Here is a 19631-nt window from a genome sequence, read left to right as displayed (position 1 = left end):
TTACAAATCCTAATTTCTTTTTATTATATGTAATATACAATGATGTTATAAACATTTTTATCAAAATTGTCCTATAATACTTTTATTATACGAGTCTTACTCATTTTTTGTTGCTGTTTTTATTAAAAAAACTAGTGTGGCTTTTTTTTTGCACCACCCTGTATATGGAGCATAGTATGTAATGCCATGCATATATGGCATTTAGCAGCATAGAATTTATGCTATGCTTTTATGGTAAAACTTACATATAATGCATATATGGTAATTAGCTATAAAACTCTTTTATTCAAAATAAAGTATACTTAGCAGAATTAGCTAAAGTGTTTCAGCTAAAAACAAAAAAAAAAAACACAAACACACAAAAACAGAAACAAAAACAAAAAAGGTAAATTAAATAAAAAGCGAAATCACAACACGAGATTTCCTGGAAAGGAGCTAATTAATTAACTCTAAACCATGGTTTACACTATTTGAAACGCCAACTTCTACAACTTTGAATCATAATTTAATAAATCCACACTTTGAAAAAAATGTGGATTTATTAAATTATGATTCAATCCACACTTTAAAAAAAATGTAATATTTTTCTAACAGTCAAAGATCAAGTTACTAATGATCTTAAGCAAAAGTGTATTTTTAATCGATACTATTTTGCAACAATTCCCCCCCGACGCAATTAAGAATATTTGCGACTAAGTTAAAGTGACAATATATTTAAAAAGATATGGTTGCCGACCACGCGTGTTATCATGATACATAGATTGTAGATAGGACACAACTTTATACGAAAGTATTAAGTAATTAAAGCTTCAAGTGCACTTAAATTTAAGCTTAAGTGAATTTTAAAAGATTTTTAATGGTCGAAACTGTTAGAGTGCAGTTGCGTTAACTTTTCAGAAGTGATTTTAGGAAACATAGCTGATAAAGTAGCCAGGTCTTAAACTGCCTGCAATTTTAGAAAAGCCATAGTTAATTAGATACAATTACTGTTGTATTTACGATTCATGCAAGTTAACCTTCACTTACGGAATGAAAAAACAGATGAACTAATTTCATAGTTTACATACCTTTTAAGCTATTGAGTAGGAAATAAAACATTCAAAATAGGAAAAAGTAACTCAAACTTAACTCAATTAATGATACCTCCATATGACACTTTGCTGAATTCTTAAAAGTTGACATCTATTCACAGTTATGTGTGAAAGCTCAATGGCTGTGCCAGTGACAAGTGATGTAACAAAAAAAGAAGAAGAGAAATTTGACACGTCTTATACAAATGTCTTGGACATTTCTTCTGATAGTTTCAGCAACATTGCTAACTCAGATGTTTTTAATGTGTCATTAACAGAGCAACTAGAAGAGGTAATCTTTTTAATATGCATGTTTTTTGGCTTTTTTCTAGACATCTGCAAAATCTCCATTATTTTATAGAGAAATTTCTTTTCTACATTTCACTAAATACATTACAAAAAAAAAAGCTTAAAAGAAAGAGCTATACTTCTACTTGCAGTTGCATAGCTATTTTTAGAATACTTTAAAATGAATTAAAAGATAGGTTTAAAGCAGATTAAACCTGAAAAGATTTTGACCTGTTTTTGTAGATTTCAGATTACCATGAAATGATTCAAGGCGAATGTCTTCTTCCCATTTCAAATTCAATTTCAGGTCAGTAATTTTGAATTTTTTTCCAATAAAAGGTTTGGTTTTTTAGCTTAGTAATCTAACTTGCATTCTAAATCTTTAACTTTGAATGCTAATTTGGATTTCAAGAAATGAACTGATATTATAACAAAAGGCAAACCAATGAAAGCCTGAAAAATGTCTACTTTTAATAAATTGCATAGTTTGAATATTTCTTTTTCTATTATTGACGTTTTAAAAATATGATACAATAGTGTTTAAATTAACTGTCAAATGTATATCCAATTTTGAACAACTGAATCTACATTTAAAAATATTTCTATTTAAAAATTATTTTTTATTGGTTAAGATTACTAATAAATTAATTATTAAGACTTAAGTTATGACAAAGTAATGTCAAATTTTTAAATAAAAGGATGAAACTTGTTTTAAACTTTTTTTTTTCTTTTACATTTTAGGAATTGAAGCTAGTGATATTGGAAATTTGTTGGAACAATTTTTGGAATATGAACAGGGTGATTATTCATAGCTTTAACTTTAGGATGAGTTATTTTAAAAAAAATAAGCCTATTTTTACTGCGAGTGTTTATCCCTTTTGACTTTTTCAAAATGTTAACCTAAAGTAACAGTTAAAGATTAAATATTGATGTTAAATTCACATGTCTCAATGAGATGAATATTCAATGTTTAGCATTTTCCAGAATCCCAATTTTTTTGTTTGTTTTTTTCTAATTGACCATTAAGAAATGTAAATAGACAGTATGCAAAACAAATATTACAGTTTTTTTAAATGCCTTTTTTATCTAACTTAGTATTAAGTGTTTGTCATGATAGTTATCATGTAGTGCGCTAGTCAAGATTTTTTCCATTCCAAGTTTAAATGTGATTGGATTTTGCTTATCTTCTTACTTTATTGCAATTGGTAGTTCTTCCTCTCCTTTCTCTTCCCATATGATGCAATAATTAATAGTTATTTAAAGTTTTAGAGAGAAGCACAGATAATTAGCTAATTCTTAGAGATAGTAATTTTGTTTTAATCAGTAGAGTTGTGTATAATCAGTTTTCCTGTAATGTAAGGTATGTTTCTTGTGGTGTTTATACTCATAATTTTTAAAGTTGTTGTGACTAAATTATTTGATAAGCTTTTTTAAAGATAAGTTTTCTAATCTTTTTTATTTCTAAAGTCTAGATTACTAAAATGGCTCATTAAGTGTAGGGTAGATTTGAAAATTTTATAGTTTACTAGAAAATTAATTTAGAAATTATTTTTGTACTTTTGGAAAGACAGAGTTTTATTTATAGAAGTTTGGAGTCCAGTTGAAGGGATGTTTATTTAAAAACCAAGTTGTAAAGTATGGATTCTTTGAAGCTACAAATGAGCTTTTATAGAATTTCAAACCAAGTTAAAAAGGCTATTTAAACAAGATTATTTAAATGACCCAAATTTTATTCTTGAAATTCTAGTAGACCTTCTTTAATCAGATTTTTGATAAAGACTCAGTTTCCCAAATTTGGAGCTAAAGACACACTAATATTCAGTATATTCATAAAGTAGTCACATTTACAACAATTACCTTTAAATCTATGCTTTTCAGCTTAAGCTTACACTAAAACCTAGGCTATCATACCAAATCTTGCTTTTTATTCATCACAAAATTGTTTTTGGAGGCATTGTCTGTGGCTCAATGAGAAGCACAAAGAATTGTTTGTGGTTTAAACATTAAGTTATCTCCATTTTTTACATTTCTTAACTAAAAATACTCTTGCAAAAATTTGAGAAGAATATTAAGCTGAAAAAACCAATACACATAAATAATAATGCACAATATAAATTGTTGAGAATGTTATTAACACTCTTTATTTTACTTTTTTTTAACAAAGCCTGTGTATTAATTTTCTATGGTTACAAAAATGTTCAATTATTTATTAAAGATTTGTTCTGAAGTTGTTTAATTAGGTTATAATTTCTTAATTGGGCTGAATATTTTAATTTCTCTTCTGTCAACATGTTTCGCATAGTTGCTATGAGAATAAACTATATTAAATTTTGGAAATATCAGCTTGTCCACACCAGGAATGGTGGGCTAGGTCAAACATTTTAATGTCAGGTGATGTTTAAGGTCCCCACCAGGCCATTTTGTGTGTAAAATCTATCATTCTTCAAAGAGCTGGCAGGGCCTTAAAAATAACTTTTGTCTAGATTTTTCTATTTTAACCCAGTTAACAGTTTTAGCGGGAAGAACAAAACATGAATGTGATCAGTCAGTTTGACCTGCAGATAGTTATTAAAAAACCCATGTTTATCTAAAAATGTCTATGCATATCTGAGACTGATTTCTTCTTCTATTTGTGTCAAGTTCTATAAGTAAATAATATACCTAAGGATTTCTAACAATTTTAATCTCTATATAGAAAACAGGTTTTGCCCTCCTCTAAGTAGGGGAGATGAGGGTATATATCATAATTTATTGCTATGCATAACTAAGACAGATTTGATTTTCTATTTAAGCTAAGTTATATAATTCAATTATAAACCTAAGGATTTCTAACATTTTTAAGGTTTATTTACAGAAGCTGGAGTGTTTAACTCCATTTAGTATGTAATTACAGATAGAATTACACAATCTAGAGCAGAAAATTAATTGGATACTCTCTGAAAAACTTCCCTATTTCTTCTTGTTTTCTTTTTTGGTAAGTTGTCTGTTCACTCTGGCTGTTTCTTAAGGGTTCATTAATTTTTGTAAGGCAGATGTTATTATTAACTTATCTAAAATTGAAAACATTCGCAAAGTGTATAAAGATTTTATCAAAAATTTAAACAGAAAGTGTCAAATAACTTTTTTTGGTGAGAGAAAAATATCAGTTTTAGTAAATTTCTGCAATTTGCTAAAGCTGATTTTTTAAAAAATTAATATATAATATGAATAACGATGTGAGTCAGAGGGAAAACATTTTTAAAATAAAAAAAAGGTGGAGAAGTTGTAAGAAAGCAACAAAAAGTTTTTTTTAAATATCTCAAAAACTGTAGGCCTATAAGCTTAGTAACATTTAGATTTGTAAACTTCATAGTACAATATTTTCTTATTTACAGTATCCTTTTAAATTAATCATACAGTCAACATGCATTCTCTAGAGTTTCAATAACTTTGTAAATAGTAGACCAATTTTAAACCTGTATGTGTCTGTTGATAGAGCATTAAATGAGGTACAGAATTTGTTTTAATTGCCAATTTAAAACATTGTGGCAAAAGTTCAGCAGATATTTTTAAATGAAGTCATATAATTTATTGTTCAAATTATATTATTAAATCTGTGTAAAATTTTTATTCAGAAAAACTCAGTATTTAAAAATAATGTATATTTGAATGTTAAGTACCTAAAATTGTACTAAGTGTCAAAACATTTTAAATTGACAAATAGAAAAGATAAAGAAACTTTACTGATTTATGATTTGATCACCGAAGACAGAAAAGTGACAAAAATGGGAAATTACCTCTAGGAAAAATACCCTATGGTAGAAGAAAATGGTGGAGGAGTTATCATCTGACATTCTATGACTTGGTATGGGGTCAGTAATTTTGAATTTATCAATGGAATCATAATGAAGGAAATATATATGGGATTTTGCCAAAAAACCAAGATTCAACTAAAAAATTTGAGCAAGACAAAGATGAACCTTCCAAGAGTATAATGATCAAAAAAATTCCTCGGAGATCAAACAATTTTAAAGAAAATAAGATAAATAGACTTGACTGGCCACCTCCATCTGCCAATTTGAAAATCCAAAAAAACAAAGATAACATCCAAAGAAGATTTTCAGAAACCTGCCATAAAATGAGTTCTGAATTTACCCAGGTTTCAGTAAATTCAACTCATATGTTGGTAGTAATCGCTGCTAAGGATGGCCCAATAAAATATTGATAATAAATATACATAATAATTTCTTTCTATTTATTTTTAAATGTTTAACTTAAAAATATAAAGTCATATGATTAATTTTTAAATTCCTCTTTAGGGAGTGAATCTTATTCTTATCCAGATTCTACTTGTTGGACCCCAACAGAATCACCATCTGAGTAGGTTTTTTAACCATGATTTTAGTTTATTTGTGCATATAGAAACATGATAAATATTTTGAAAGGAAAATCTCTAGTTAACTATACCCTACATAAGTTTAGTCTCAACAGTAGCAGTGCTAGGCCTTATGTGTACCACTTTAAAACAGATAATGAACAATATATTCAATCCTTATTGTTTAACAGTTTTTTAAATTTAAAGTTTTATTTAAAATTTAAAAATAATTTTAAAAAATAAACCGTGTAACAGAGATTTTGTCCTTGAGTTGAAATTTTTATTTTCTATTTCCTTATGTCTAGAAGACATGAAAAAATATTTGTATTTATTTCTAATATTGCTTTTGTGTCCAGCATAATGATATTTATGAAATTTACCTTTTATCATAGGAAAAAGTGAAAAATTTAAAGTTTAATATGCACAAAGTAGATACAAAATGACACATGTTGTAATTTATTCTAGAATTGCACAAGTGAAAAAATAAAAACATTAGAAATGAGAAGTTTTTCTAGATTTACGCTTGTATTGTAGATTACCTTCACAAACCAGCCCCCAAATATAGTCCCTTGTCATGTTTTCAATATAAGACCCTTGGTAGCAGAGTTCAAAGTTAATTATATCCTGGTGGAAGTGCTTGATGTTAACACTCTTGTAATCCTCTTTGAACTGCACAGAGTAAGCAAGTGGGAGAGTTGGATACTTATTCCTATTTTGAAGCAGCACTGCTTTGAGTCTTCTGCATGAGCTGTCAATAAAGAGCCGCCACTCATTTTGGTTGAGAGTAATTCAATTTTAAAAAGAACTTTTTCTAATTTAATTGCTCTACAAGTAATGACTGTATAACGAATCAAAATATTTTTTGAATTGTTGAATGTTTTTTAAGTCAACTTAAAGAATGTTTTCTAAATTTGATTGCTCTCAATAAAAAAATTTACAAAGCATCAAAAAAGTATTTGTATATTCCTTTTATAGCTTCATGATGGAGTTTTTTAAGTTTAGTTTAATGGAGTTTTGAAAAGATAAATTGCTACAATTTTTTACTTTACAATTGAAAGTTTAGTTTTTGTTCAAAGAAGCAAACAACCTATAAGAATAGCTGTTTTGACAGCGACTTGTTTTAGAATTGGACCACTTCCAAAAAATATGTCCCAGGAGCAGCCCTGTGCGCCATTGTCACAAATTTATATGTGTGTATAATTTTTATTTCAAACACTTTTTAAAAACTGAAATTTTTGGTATTATTATCAGAATAATTTTAATAATTAGAAAATACTATAAAGTAAATTTTAGAAAGTTTATTTAGAAACCTTGATTCAATAATATGGAAATTTTTCACTTTTTGATTCTATTCAATCCAAAGTTTTAAAGCTTTGCAGGAGCCATGCGGAAATATGTTTTGTAGGCCTCATGCATTTTTGGAAATCTTTCCACAGACTATTTTTTATCTCTAGTTTTGATAAACTCTCCACATACCTAGCAAAATGTGTCTGCTGGATGCAAACAACCTATTGATGACATTCAAATTAAATAATTGATCTTCAAATACGATTTGTTATTCTTTTAACATGAACTGAAGTGTTGGTTTCAGTCACCTGTACTTTTATACTAGCATGATTACTTTAAGACAGTTTAAGAACATTCTAGAAAGTTCTAGAAGTTTCTTGAAAGTTCTAGAATATTCTGGAAAATTCTTGGATCATCTGGACAATTCTAACAGTTCATGAATATTCTAGACTTCTCATTATTCATTATGAATAGAGAACTTTCTCGAAAACACATAAATTTCAAAATATCATTGTCTTGGTCACAGAAGTAATGTTTTTGTGGAACAACAGCTATTTTCTATTTGTTTTTGGCAAAATGGGATAGAAAAACACACTTTCAACCTAAGGACAAAAAAAAGAAAAAATTTGTTACATAGTGCTATTTGTTGATCAACCAATAATATAACCAATAATATAAATATTATATACTGAAAATAAAGATAAATGATGAAGTATAAATAAGAAATATTTATGAATTTTCAACAAAAATAGTTTAGGTATTTCTATTTGACAGGTAAAAACCTGCAAAATGAAAGCTCAAAACAGAATAAAAATTTAATTTAAAAAACTTTTTTAATGCAGTTGAAGACTTTTAAACACCTTTTTCTCCTAAATTGACATTATTCTCTAAATTATGTAAAGTGATTATGTAAAGTATTTATATTTAACATTTTAAAAGCAATTTTTACCTTAAATTGAATTTAAATTAAACATGCTAAATACAATACATATCTTTATGTTTTTTATTTTATTTGATTAAAGCATGTAATACAATCCTATTATGATATAAATTTCAGTGTAAGTTAGGACAAACAAAAGTAGATACTGAGAGCAGAGAATGATTGATTTTTTCATTGTTTTTTAGAAGATAATGTAGTGGATTGTATAAATGCAAAAACTTATACTTATTTTAACTTGCTCTTCTAGAGATTCAAACAATGATCCTGTACTTGGTCAATTAATGAGTGTAAAGGAGGTTTTAAGCAAAGAAGGTAACAAAAGATATCCATAAATTTATAATCTATTTATACCATTAATATTTGCTGCAGTTTGTTAATTATACTTGATCTTATTAATGCATTTTTAGCTCATACAGAAATAATTTCATCTTCTCAGCATGATTCTGTAAACAATAATTTATCCTTCAAGCCAAAGGGAGATGGTTTACTTAGAACAATAAATGGTGTCCATCCAAAAGGGGACAATCTACGAATGGCAGACAGTCCAAAATTTGCTAAGTTTAAAAAAAAGAAACTGACCAAAGAACCACCAATAAGAAGGAGTGTGTCTGGGACCACAACACCAAGATGCACATCACCAAGTCAACTCATGCCTCTAGAAGAGATTAAAAAGAGAGAAGCAAAATTAATAGAAGCTCTAGCTTTTTCTGACCCAAAACAAAAGTCAAAAAAAACCCATATACTTACAAACAATAAAGTTAATTTGATTCAAAAGCATGAAAACTCTGATCATAAACATATACTTAGTCGTCTTCAGCCTGTTGTATCAAAGAGAAATAAGTTAGCAGTTCAAAAAGAAAATGATACAAAGTGTTTACAAGTATGTATTGATCCTCGACTAAACAAAGAAGCTTATGGTGAATCAAAGAATGTAATACAATTTTTAGATACTAATTTAACAGATAGTTCATTATGTAAAAAAAAACACTCTGATCTTATTGATGATATAACTATTGTCGATATGACTGTTGATCATGATGTTGTGCCTGCTAAAATATCAGTTAGCAACACATCCTCAAAATTAAACTTAAAAGCAAGTGCAGAAATAGATAAGGAACAAGTGCAGCTTTTAATTTCTCCTCAGCTTACAATTAATAACAATAACACAACCAGTGTTGCACCTGATAGAGGTGATTTTAATGAGAAACTAAAAGTTAACATTAATGAAGAATGTAAGAAATTACCTAAAAATTATAGGAAAAACCAAATAATAGAGGTAGCAGAACTAATTTCCTCTGATTCTCAAGTTGAAATGGAAAATGACAATGATCAAGCTTATAACCATAAGAATTCAATGAAAACTGCAAATGATAAAACAGTTAAAAATCAAAATAGACATCATTCAAATAGTCCTCGCCACCGTTCTAGAAGTAAATCTATAAATCATTCTCGAAGTTCTTCTCAGAACCGTTCTAGAAGTCCATACAGAGTATCATACTCAAAAGGTCAAAAGCAAGGTTCATCAAGGAGTAGAAGTCGCTCAAGGTCAAATAGTGTTAGTTCTTTCAGATCAAGTCTTGATGAACATAGAAAACGTTTTTCATCTGAAAGCGAACATGAAATAGAAGATATTAATGAAAAGCTTACTGAACTGTCAAATCCTGTTCCTTATGACATTGAGCATGAACGTAAATTAAGATTTTTAGTTGGAAAAGCAGCTAAAGGAGATGTAAGTATTTTAATTTTCTTGCAGAGTAAAAGTCAACTTTGAATTAATCATGCTTTTAAACAGTTAAATTGGTTGTTTTGATTTTGATGAGTTATTTAGCTTTAAATTTAATTCTAAACGTTATTTCTTTAACAGAAACGATTAAAATGTTAATTTTAAAACTAAATCTTGTTTCGTTGAATGTTTGGGTTATGTCATAATGTGGTTTACTTCCAAACATTATTTAAATTTTTTTTATCATGCAATATTTATTTTATTCTTATTGCTGTTAGTATAATATTATTAATGCTATATGTATATACAGCATTAATATAAAAAAAAACAATATTGCATAATAATTTTATATGTGTTTTACAATATATTAGTAAAACAAACACACATAATTATTACATAATATTGGGGTTTTTTGTAGTTTGAGAGAAGAAATATTTATGTTGGTGGAATCTCAAAAGAAACAACAAAATCCAGTTTAAATGAACGCTTTCAGCGGTTTGGTAAAATTGAAAAAATTACTTTACATTTTAGGGATAAAGGGTGAGTGTTCTATTATACAAATACTAGGGTCAATTTTTTTTAAAAAAAACTTATATAATTATTGGGAAATGATGATTTAAGGAAAAGATGGCATACTTATCTTTAGCACTCCACTGAATCATTATTTGAAAATTTAAAAAATAATTTTTGACACAGGCGTATCCCCTATAACATGTAGTATGACTCTCAGAATATTTTTTTTGACCCTAAGAACATTTAAATATTTTATTTTTTTACAAGCTATTACCATTAAAAAAAACAAACAAGTATGACATCATAAGTAACTAAGTGCTCCTATGATGGCACACTTTAAATAAATTAGAAAAACAATTCTTTTTGTTTTTTTATCAATAGAAACACAATTTAAAAACAAATAAATATTTGGACTATAAGTATAGTTTAAATATATATATTTTTCTTCTATCTATGCTTACAATGACACCAAGATCTGTGTACTTTAGAGCAAGATACCAAATGATAGTACAAGTTAATAATAGTACGTGTCATATCAGATTTAAAATCAAGTTTGTTGTCACTTGCTTTATTTTCCTTACTGAAGTGTTTTTCTTCAATAAGTGCCATGCCATCATAGGGACCTTTCCCCTAAGTATATGAATATAAATCATTTTTCTAACAATAAGGAATTTCGATAACAATTTTTTTTAGTGATAATTATGCTTTCATCGTTTATGATGAGCCCGAAGATGCTAAAAGAGCTATTGAAGGTAACTCTTTGGTTATTTTATTCTCAACCTTTTAGTTTGCTTCTCTAAATCACTTTCTGGAAAGGAGAGAGGGCGAATAGGGTTGTTTTCTTTTTAGTAAGTTGAGGCTCTATGTCACAAAAGTGACCTTGGCACATACCCTTGTAAAGTCAACTTACTGATAACCAAGATTTTTTCTTTAACATTTACTTTTGATTTAAAAGAAAATGTATGTATGTATGTATGTATGTATGTATGTATGTATGTATGTATGTATGTATGTATGTACGTAAAAGGTTTTAGTAAAGTTGCTGTTAATCAAGAACTAAATTTCAAGAAAAAATGTTTTATTACCATTCAGTGTAGATCAATTGTTAGTTTCGTATTTCTCTTGAAAAATCACTCATAATATTAGTGATTAACATTAAACTTTAAAAATTCTCTTAATAAGAGTGATAATCTTATACCACTCACTTTGAATTGAAAGTGGTGTAGTATTTAGAAGAGTGTAATAATTTGGTAGCTGGAAGTTAATGAATGACTTGAACAAGAAAGCAGAAGGAGAAACTGGAGCTAATACCAAATCCAATTGATGAAAAATCACAGATTTAAGGGGGGCGCTAAGCAAAGTTGTATTTGGAGGACTTAGGAAAACTAGGTTGATAGTAACACTTTTTATTTCCATCAAAAGTGAAAGAAATTTAAATAATCATTAAAATCTAAGCCCTTTATATATATATATATAAAAGAAAAAAGCAAAAAGGCAGGTAAAGTGGATGATATTTAAAGATATTAATCACAAAAGATTAATATCTAAATTGGTGAAAACTACGTGGCTGATGGTACAAAATTAAAAGACCTTATAATATTTTTTAAAAATATATGTTCAAAAAAAGGAAGGTTTTCTTATCGGTTAAAGAAAACGTTGGGGTGAGGGTGTTGGGAGAGGGGGGCTAATTAACGTTTTTTAATATATATCAACATCATTTTTCATATTTCTTAATGTTCTGAAACTTTGAAAATGTAAGCTTCAGATCATTTTAATTTAATTCATTAAATATAATTGTTTTTATATAGTTTTCTATATATATTATGCTCTATCTTGTTTGAAATTTTCTTATTTTCTCTGAGGATAGTACTCGTATTGAATTAGCATTTTTTCATTCAATTGCGCAGTGAAAATTTCAAAGTTATAGGATTATGACTCGCTTGTTCAATTATACTCTACCAACGATATTGCTCTACTGAGTTTTATTAATCTATATTGTTATATTATATTATATGACAAACAGTAATAGAAAGATTACATTTTCAATCCAGTTATATTCAAAATAAACAAATAAGTGAAGACTTTTCAACTCTTCACTTAGGCCACATTTACACCTATTTGTGCTTGTTTAATAAGATTGGCATTTATGTTCGTACTCTATTCAAGGTGGAAATTAAGCCAAAACAAATAGAATAATTTTTTTTGCTGGTGCCACTTCGCGCTCACCAATTTGCGCTTAAATCAAATTATGTAGAATTAGTAGCTTTACCAATTCGCAGAAATTTCGCAAGTTGTTCCCTTAATAGGAATTGAACTTTTTCTCGGTATGCGTCATACTTTAATCACTGATATTAAAAATGTTTTCTTAACGCTTTTTCACATCATTTGGATGTATTAACTGCTTATTAATATTTTGTTTGTTTGTTTTTTGTTTGTTTGTTTGCCCAAAAACCCATGGTAAAGCTACATTCAACCAAAAGACGTTAAGCACCTCAAAGTAAACGTATCGCGCAACAATTCTTGCCATTTCTATTGTTTTTGAAATGTTAATAACTTTTCAATATTTTCAATTTCCACGGGTTCATTTTATGCTACAAATTTCCGTTGTGGCAAATAATCTTTTAATTTTTTCGAATTTTACGACTATTTCTAAACGAATAACAGTTTCAAAAAATAATTAAGTACAACTTCATGTTTGGCTGTTCTTGGACAATGCAGCATGTTATATCGCACGACTTTTGAACAGGTTTTTTTCGTGATAACTTCAACTTGAAATTTTTTATTTTTTTATTTTTTTAAATGCTGTTTTAAGTTGAAAAAGCGTTTATTTTTAAAATTCGTTTTAAAAAACTTGTTTCTTAAATAAGATTTTATCTTTTTTTTTTCTTTTTTTTTTGTTTTAATGAAAAACTGTTGAGTTTTTCAAGGGAAAGTGTTTTATGAAAATAAAAATTCGTGCTCAAGTTACAAAAAAATATGTGGCCAACTTTATTTTCTGAAAGTGGGAATGTTCCTGTGTTAATAGAAACATGGATTTTCCTGTTTTTATTTGAACGGATAAAAATTGAAAAATGTTTCTCTTTAAAAAAAATAATAAAAATATTTAAAGGAAATTTTTTTTATTTGCAAAATACTTTTGCAAATAAAAAAAATGTAATTTGCCGTTAAGAAAAAAAAAAAAATGAGTGGCAAGATTTCAATTTAAAGTAGTGAGTAGTGTCCGACCAAAAGTTGATTGTTTTGCTTTTGCCATAATCTTAGTCCGCAATCGAAGGTTCAATCACATATAGAAATCTTAGAACACTGAGTAAAATGTATGCATAGCATATTCCTTTATCTTCTTTTTATAGTATGATAACTATTGTAAATGTACTATAAATATATTTCCAAAAATGATAAACATTTCTTATATTGAAATGAAATATAGTGTAACATTAACATAGGGTCAAACGTGGTTTTGACTAATGCAATTTCGATAAATTAATTGATAGCATTTAGCAATAATATTTAAAAAAAAAAAAATTAAAAAAGAGTTTTATCAGTAAGTCTTAATTATATTAGAGTCTCGGACTGTTAATTATTTAGAGTTTTAACTTTAGCCAATCAATCTTTTGTCGTTATTTTTCAATGACGTCACTTATGTTACGTTAACACTGTCATTATTTAGCATATCTCATGAATCCGTCAATCAACAACACGTTTTTTTATTTAGCTTATAGTTTTTAAAGATCTTATCTTGAGTAATGTTTTATATTTAAGGTGTACCTAAATAAATAAAAAATACTAAATGTAAGAGACATCAATGTTTAGTAACTTATCACAAACAAAAAGTAGGTTGGAACTTAAACAAAATAACTCTTTCTAGTCAAAGTCAAACATGTTGTAGGTTAAATATAAGAATTAATCGACATTATTGCTGTGTAAATTAGCCCTTCCATCGTCATAGATTTGACCTGCAGCACTGAACAATTAATCACTAGGAACACTAGTAGGAATAGCCGATAGATATTTTGTTGGTTTTAGTCGTAAATAAACTTACGGACTAGAATTCCAATATTGAAATGACATTGGTCCTTGTTAACAAAAGTTATTTTTAATAACAATTCTAATATTCCTCAAACGACAGATTCACATCTGTATAATCTGTTGTGTGTGTTTAGTGCATTTTTATGACAGAAATTTCGAAATTTCATCTTTTTTCAATTCCGTCGCTAATCAAATATTTTGTTTAAACCGTTGATCGATTAGAGTGGTAATCGATAACTCTAAGTAATTTCTTACGTAAACAAATCTACTGTTAACAGACGAGATGCTCTTCAGTATATTTATATCTTCATAATCTTTACCTTTCTGAGCAAGTCTGGAATTTCATACGGGCTTTCGTTAAAACAAGATCATTTTGTTTGAGTTTTCGTTAAAGCAACCCTTTAACTAGCGCGATATTGAGTTGCTTTTTTACAAGCGAGAACTAATTTTAAGAAAAGAAAATCGAAAAGGAAATCTGCGCTAAAAAGTCGTTGTTACAATTTCAAAAAAAGGGGAAAAAAAGGTTTATATTATGTACATTTTACACTTACAGTCAGTTTTTTGTCGCTATAAAAAAAGCTTAAAGTTTAAGAAAAATAACTTTGTTTTTAATAGCGGAAGTATTAGAGCTGGAAATCCCAACAGCTGCAAACATAGCATATCGTCTTTTTTCTTAGCGATATGCTTGAATCAGAGATTTTCTTTATCTTAAAATCTTTAGAGCGTTAAAGTTGTTTACATTTGTCTATGTATTTAAGTGTTGGTGCTTGACCTTTAGCGACCCTTTCTACCTCTCCTCCTCATCTTCCTCCCCTAAATAGTCGATTCAGCTCTTCAAAAATTAGGTAGTTTTCCAAGCATGTATGCAATTCGTAAAGTTAACATAAAAACATTCGGTAATTTCTAAAACTGAAATTTAAAATACCTGCAATTCAAGATAAATCATTTTTTGCTTATATCATGGACTGGATGACAATAATTGAAACTTTTTTTTCCCAAATCCTGCGAGAATGATTTGGAAGAGAAAAATTATTACTTTTAAACTACATAACTCTTCAAAAGTTGTAAGTAAATGCTTTGTTCTGGCATGAACTTAAGTCCGGTATAGAATTGAGGGTTATTTGCTAAATTTCATAAATATTGTAAAGCTTTTTACGTTCGGCAAAATACATGATACTTTAATGTCATTGCAGATGAGTATCCTTTCAAAATTTTTATACTTGTTTAGGAATATTTGGCCGAATGATTTTAATTTAAAAATTAAATTTTGCTAGCATTTTTTTGTAGCATTAAACTGAACGTGCTCCAATATTTCGATAAATCTGTAACCAATACTTTTCGACGAAATATTCCAAAAAAAAAAGAATCCTTGTCTAAAAGGAATGTCGACCCAATGGCCATAAGTTGTATACACTTCAGCTGTAATAAATCAGTCTTCAATTCATAGCACGCTATTGCTATGTATATTATAAACATGAAGAAGAAAAATGACAACAATTTATTATGCTTGCTGATATAAAACATTTTCTCGTTTATCTTTAAACAAAAGAGAATGAAACGAACTTTACTCAAGCTCTGTTGGTTTCCTAATCTTTTCTTTGTGACGGGATGTCACTGCATATAATAAAAAAAAAAAACTATGACTAAATTGATATTATTCGCTGTATGAAGGATTCAAAACCATTCCAACTCGCAGCTCCGCTGTGATGAGTAAAAACTTTCTGGTTTTAAAAAAGGGTATCGGACTAAAATAATTTTTAAAAGTTACAAACAAATTTTTCTTTATCCTGGTTGAGAATCAAAAACAAACAAATTTGTTTCTCGCTTGGTGTTTCTAAAAGTTATTTAACTTTGTGAGATTAAGGCGCTAAATTAACTTGAAATGGTTTGACGAGAAACTTTATTCAATAAATTATAATTCTCCAATAAATTTGAATGATTTAATTTCCATTCAGAATCAGCCGTGAACATTTGTCTCGTATGTTTTATCTTTCTCTGTCAATTCTTTACAACATCTTTTTTTTTTTTTTTTTTTTTTTTTAAATAACAGTTAACTCAATGTTTTCCGATCTTACCACACGACTTTCCCTAGAATACCGAGCAGTTTTTACTTGAACGAATTACAGTTTGATTATGTTTAGTCATGTAGTAGACTGTTTAACTGGCTCGAGATTTATAGATGTAATCGAAGTTTAGTTAATAAGTTTTCGTTTCCCCCCCTCCCCCCTCAAATATAGTGTACACATGAAAACAGCTTTTTTTTAGATTCATAGAATGATTTTACTTTTACTTATACGAAAATATTAATGCAGCAGTCTGTTAATCGCAGAAAACCAGAATGCTCTTACAGTCCGTTCGCTCTTTCAACACTATCTTTAATAAAAGAAAAGGGGTTCCCCTATATGGTCGGAAAAACTTAGTGTCAAAACTATAATAAGACTTGAAACTAAAATGATGTTAGTGACTGCGTTAACTAAAATTTAGAATTCCGTAAAATGACTTAGTAAAAACAACTATATTGCATAAATTATTTTGCGGTATTAATTTGCAATAAATTTCACAATATTTTCTCGGCATGTCCTTTTTTCCACTTATAAAAATATCCTTCCTTAAGTCTGTATTTTTTTGCTGAAGGATGTGATGCTTAAAAGCGGTCAGTTAAATAGCAACCATGTATTTGATTCTTGATGCAGGTCCCAGAGATTCATGCTTCCTCTGGAAAACCTCGCTAAACCAACTCTGCAACGTTTCTTTTTTTTTATATACATGTAATAATTCTCTCTAATCCTAAGATTTAAAATACATAGATTTGCTATTGATTTTGTTAGTGAAATTTTGCTCACTATCGAATTTCTTTTGAATGATAAAATCTTATAAGTTTTTATCTTTTAATTGCTCCATATGTTTTAACCGAACCATTAACCGCTATAAACAGGACTTTTTGAAGGCGTTGTTCAGCTTTATGTTAAAGGATAGATAAGAGTTTTTTTTAATTTAAAAAATAAAAACGTAATAAATTTTTACGTAAAGAGAATATGTTTTAAAGATTTGAAACTTTAATTTGTTGATTCCACTTTTCTTAGATGGATATTGAGTTAAACAAATATTAGCAAAATTTACCTGTTTTTAGAAAAGTCAGTAAATGTAAATTTTTAAAATGTAGACAATGAACTATACATTAAAGATTAATTTAACGCTGCTAGTACTAAACAATGGCATTTTCGAGCACAAAAGTTGTTAAATTTGTTTTAAAGTTGTGGATAAATTATTTAACCGCTTGTTTTAATCCACGAATACTGCATTAATTACAATCATTTACACATGCGTTCATATACTTTGAATAAAATTTAACTTCTTAAATTTTACATTTTACAAGTTCTATTTTTAAAAAACATGAAAATGTTATATTGCAGGTTGATATATGCAAAATATACATGTATGTTAAGTTGAAATATACAATAAGACGTTTTTCGGTTTCAATACACGATTAAATTTTTATAAGAAAAGGCTTTTTTTTTTTTTTTAAATTAAGCTGCGAACTCTCCCTCGCAATCTTAGATTTACGTAAGCAGCAGCAAAGAATCCTTTTATTTTAATTTCAAGAAAGCCCATATTTTCATTAAAGTTTCTCTGTTTCAGACCGTAAAAGCAATAAAAAAAAAAGTGCCAAAAATTTAGGGAGTGCGTTAAACCTACATAAAAACTGTATTACTAGTCCACTGTATTACTAGTCCACTGTATTATTGTTATGTGTTAACAATTATAAAGAATATCACTCTTAAATCATTTGGACGTGGCATTTTAACATTTTACATAGCTAAAATGTAAAGATTTATTTTTCGCATTTCGTTTTCTGATCTCGGTGCACTAAGTTTTGTTTCAGTTTCGGTTTAAGCTAATATTGTTCTTTTGTAGAAAAACTGAATTTAATTAGCACTTCGCAGAATAGCGTATGAAAATCAAAGAGGCTTTATTGATTTTCATCTGGATAGTTTGAAATAAAATAAATGAGAAAATAAAAACATTTAATTCAAGTAAATGATAATTTGCTTTTTACTGAGTTTTTTTTTTTTTTTTTTAAGAGTCAGATTCATTTTCGGAATGAAAAATTTTGTTTTTCAAGACATCTGTTTCGCTTGATTTCTATATACATGCATGTTTACATAGTAAACAATACAAATACATGTTGACAAATTAAGTTTAATTTGAGTATATATTATAAATAAGCATCTATGATGCTCAGTGTCTATATCTTTTCAGAGGGAAACGATGATGAAAATTATCCAACACTTGAGCTTTGCTTCGGTGGAAGAAGAAAATTTGTTGGTGGAAGTTATGTTGATTTTGGTAAGAAACTAAAATACAAATCTTTTCTTTATTAACTCTCTCTCTCTCTCGATATATATATATATATATATATATATATATATATATATATATATATATATATATATATATATATATATATATATATATATATATATATATATATACCTGTGTGTTTATTAACATAATCTAATATTAAATTAGATGTCTATTTCAATAATTTAAGAATTTTCTATTTTTATTTTAGACGGAAACAACAGCTATTTAGAAGAAAAGGTACGACGAGACGCAAATTCACGTTGTGGTTCACCTGAAGATGACTTTGATAAGCTTTTGAAGATGGCATTAAAAGAAAAATCTGTTGATAGAACTAAAAAAGAAATTACACCTGAATGGTCATGACTTTTAAAAAGCCTATTCTTACTTTTAATATAATTATATGAAGTAAAAAAATGAAGTCTATCACGTTCAATTCAATTTCGTGGCTTGATCGCGAAATAGGATATTTTACGGAGTACGGATATTTTTTATATAGATTATTTTGTCGCTTTAATATTGTGCATATATCACTGAAGACTGAATAAGAAAGAATACAATATTCAATAATTTTTTTTTGTGAGAGTCTTTATGAGTTATAAAATTGTTTACAAACAAAATTTTAAAAGTCGCAAACAAACGAATCTTATTAATCTTTTTGCATTTAATATAGCCCTTTGATCATTTGGAAATTTCTTTAATAATAGACATCAAAAGTCTGTTTTGCCTTATATTCAATATTTTATTAGCGCGTTTAAATCTAAAGTATATTTATTAAAAACATTTGAGTACGTTAAATCTCGGTCAACCAATGGAAGAACTATAAAAGTTGTGCCTATCAGGATGTACACAACAAAACATTGCAGGAAACGTACTTCCACGTCTCAGTTCTTTGAAACCATACATATATTTTTAAAAATTATAAAATGTTAAGTAAAGATAGAGTGCTTTTTTAAAATCAAGAAAATTAATTAATACTAGCAACAAATTCTCCTTTGTACGCAAACGCTCTCCGCCGCATATCTTCTAGAATTATATGTTATTTAAACAATTAAATCTTTTTGATTG

At 27.8% G+C, this 19631-nt stretch overlaps 1 protein-coding gene across 1 annotated transcript; it reads left to right on the top strand.

Moving 5' to 3' along the window:
- The first annotated feature begins 704 nt into the window (after positions 1–704).
- Positions 705–19138, top strand: LOC145202473 (uncharacterized). Its single transcript, XM_090083456.1, has 10 exons — positions 705–1362; positions 1602–1665; positions 2100–2156; positions 5657–5717; positions 8187–8251; positions 8347–9668; positions 10081–10202; positions 10869–10927; positions 18462–18548; positions 18775–19138. The coding sequence occupies exons 1-10, from the start codon at positions 1195–1197 to the stop codon at positions 18927–18929; spliced, it is 2160 nt and encodes a 719-aa protein (XP_089939582.1). The 5' UTR covers positions 705–1194; the 3' UTR covers positions 18930–19138.
- The last annotated feature ends 493 nt before the right edge of the window (positions 19139–19631 follow it).

Source organism: Hydra viridissima, unplaced genomic scaffold (genome assembly GCF_058129835.1).
Source record: "Hydra viridissima isolate aposymbiotic clone 2 unplaced genomic scaffold, HvirCarnegie_v1 scaffold_3, whole genome shotgun sequence".
NCBI lineage: Eukaryota > Metazoa > Cnidaria > Hydrozoa > Anthoathecata > Hydridae > Hydra > Hydra viridissima.
The sequence above is the reverse complement of the archived record's forward strand: the minus strand, read 5'-3'. Positions and strand labels throughout refer to the sequence as shown.

Coding starts and splice junctions, on each gene's coding strand:
- LOC145202473 (XM_090083456.1), top strand. CDS start 1,195: ATGTGTGAAAGCTCAATGGCTGTGCCAGTGACAAGTGATGTAACAAAA. Junction 5,718..8,186: donor CCAACAGAATCACCATCTGA/GTAGGTTTTTTA, acceptor TTGCTCTTCTAG/AGATTCAAACAATGATCCTG. Junction 10,928..18,461: donor TGCTAAAAGAGCTATTGAAG/GTAACTCTTTGG, acceptor ATATCTTTTCAG/AGGGAAACGATGATGAAAAT.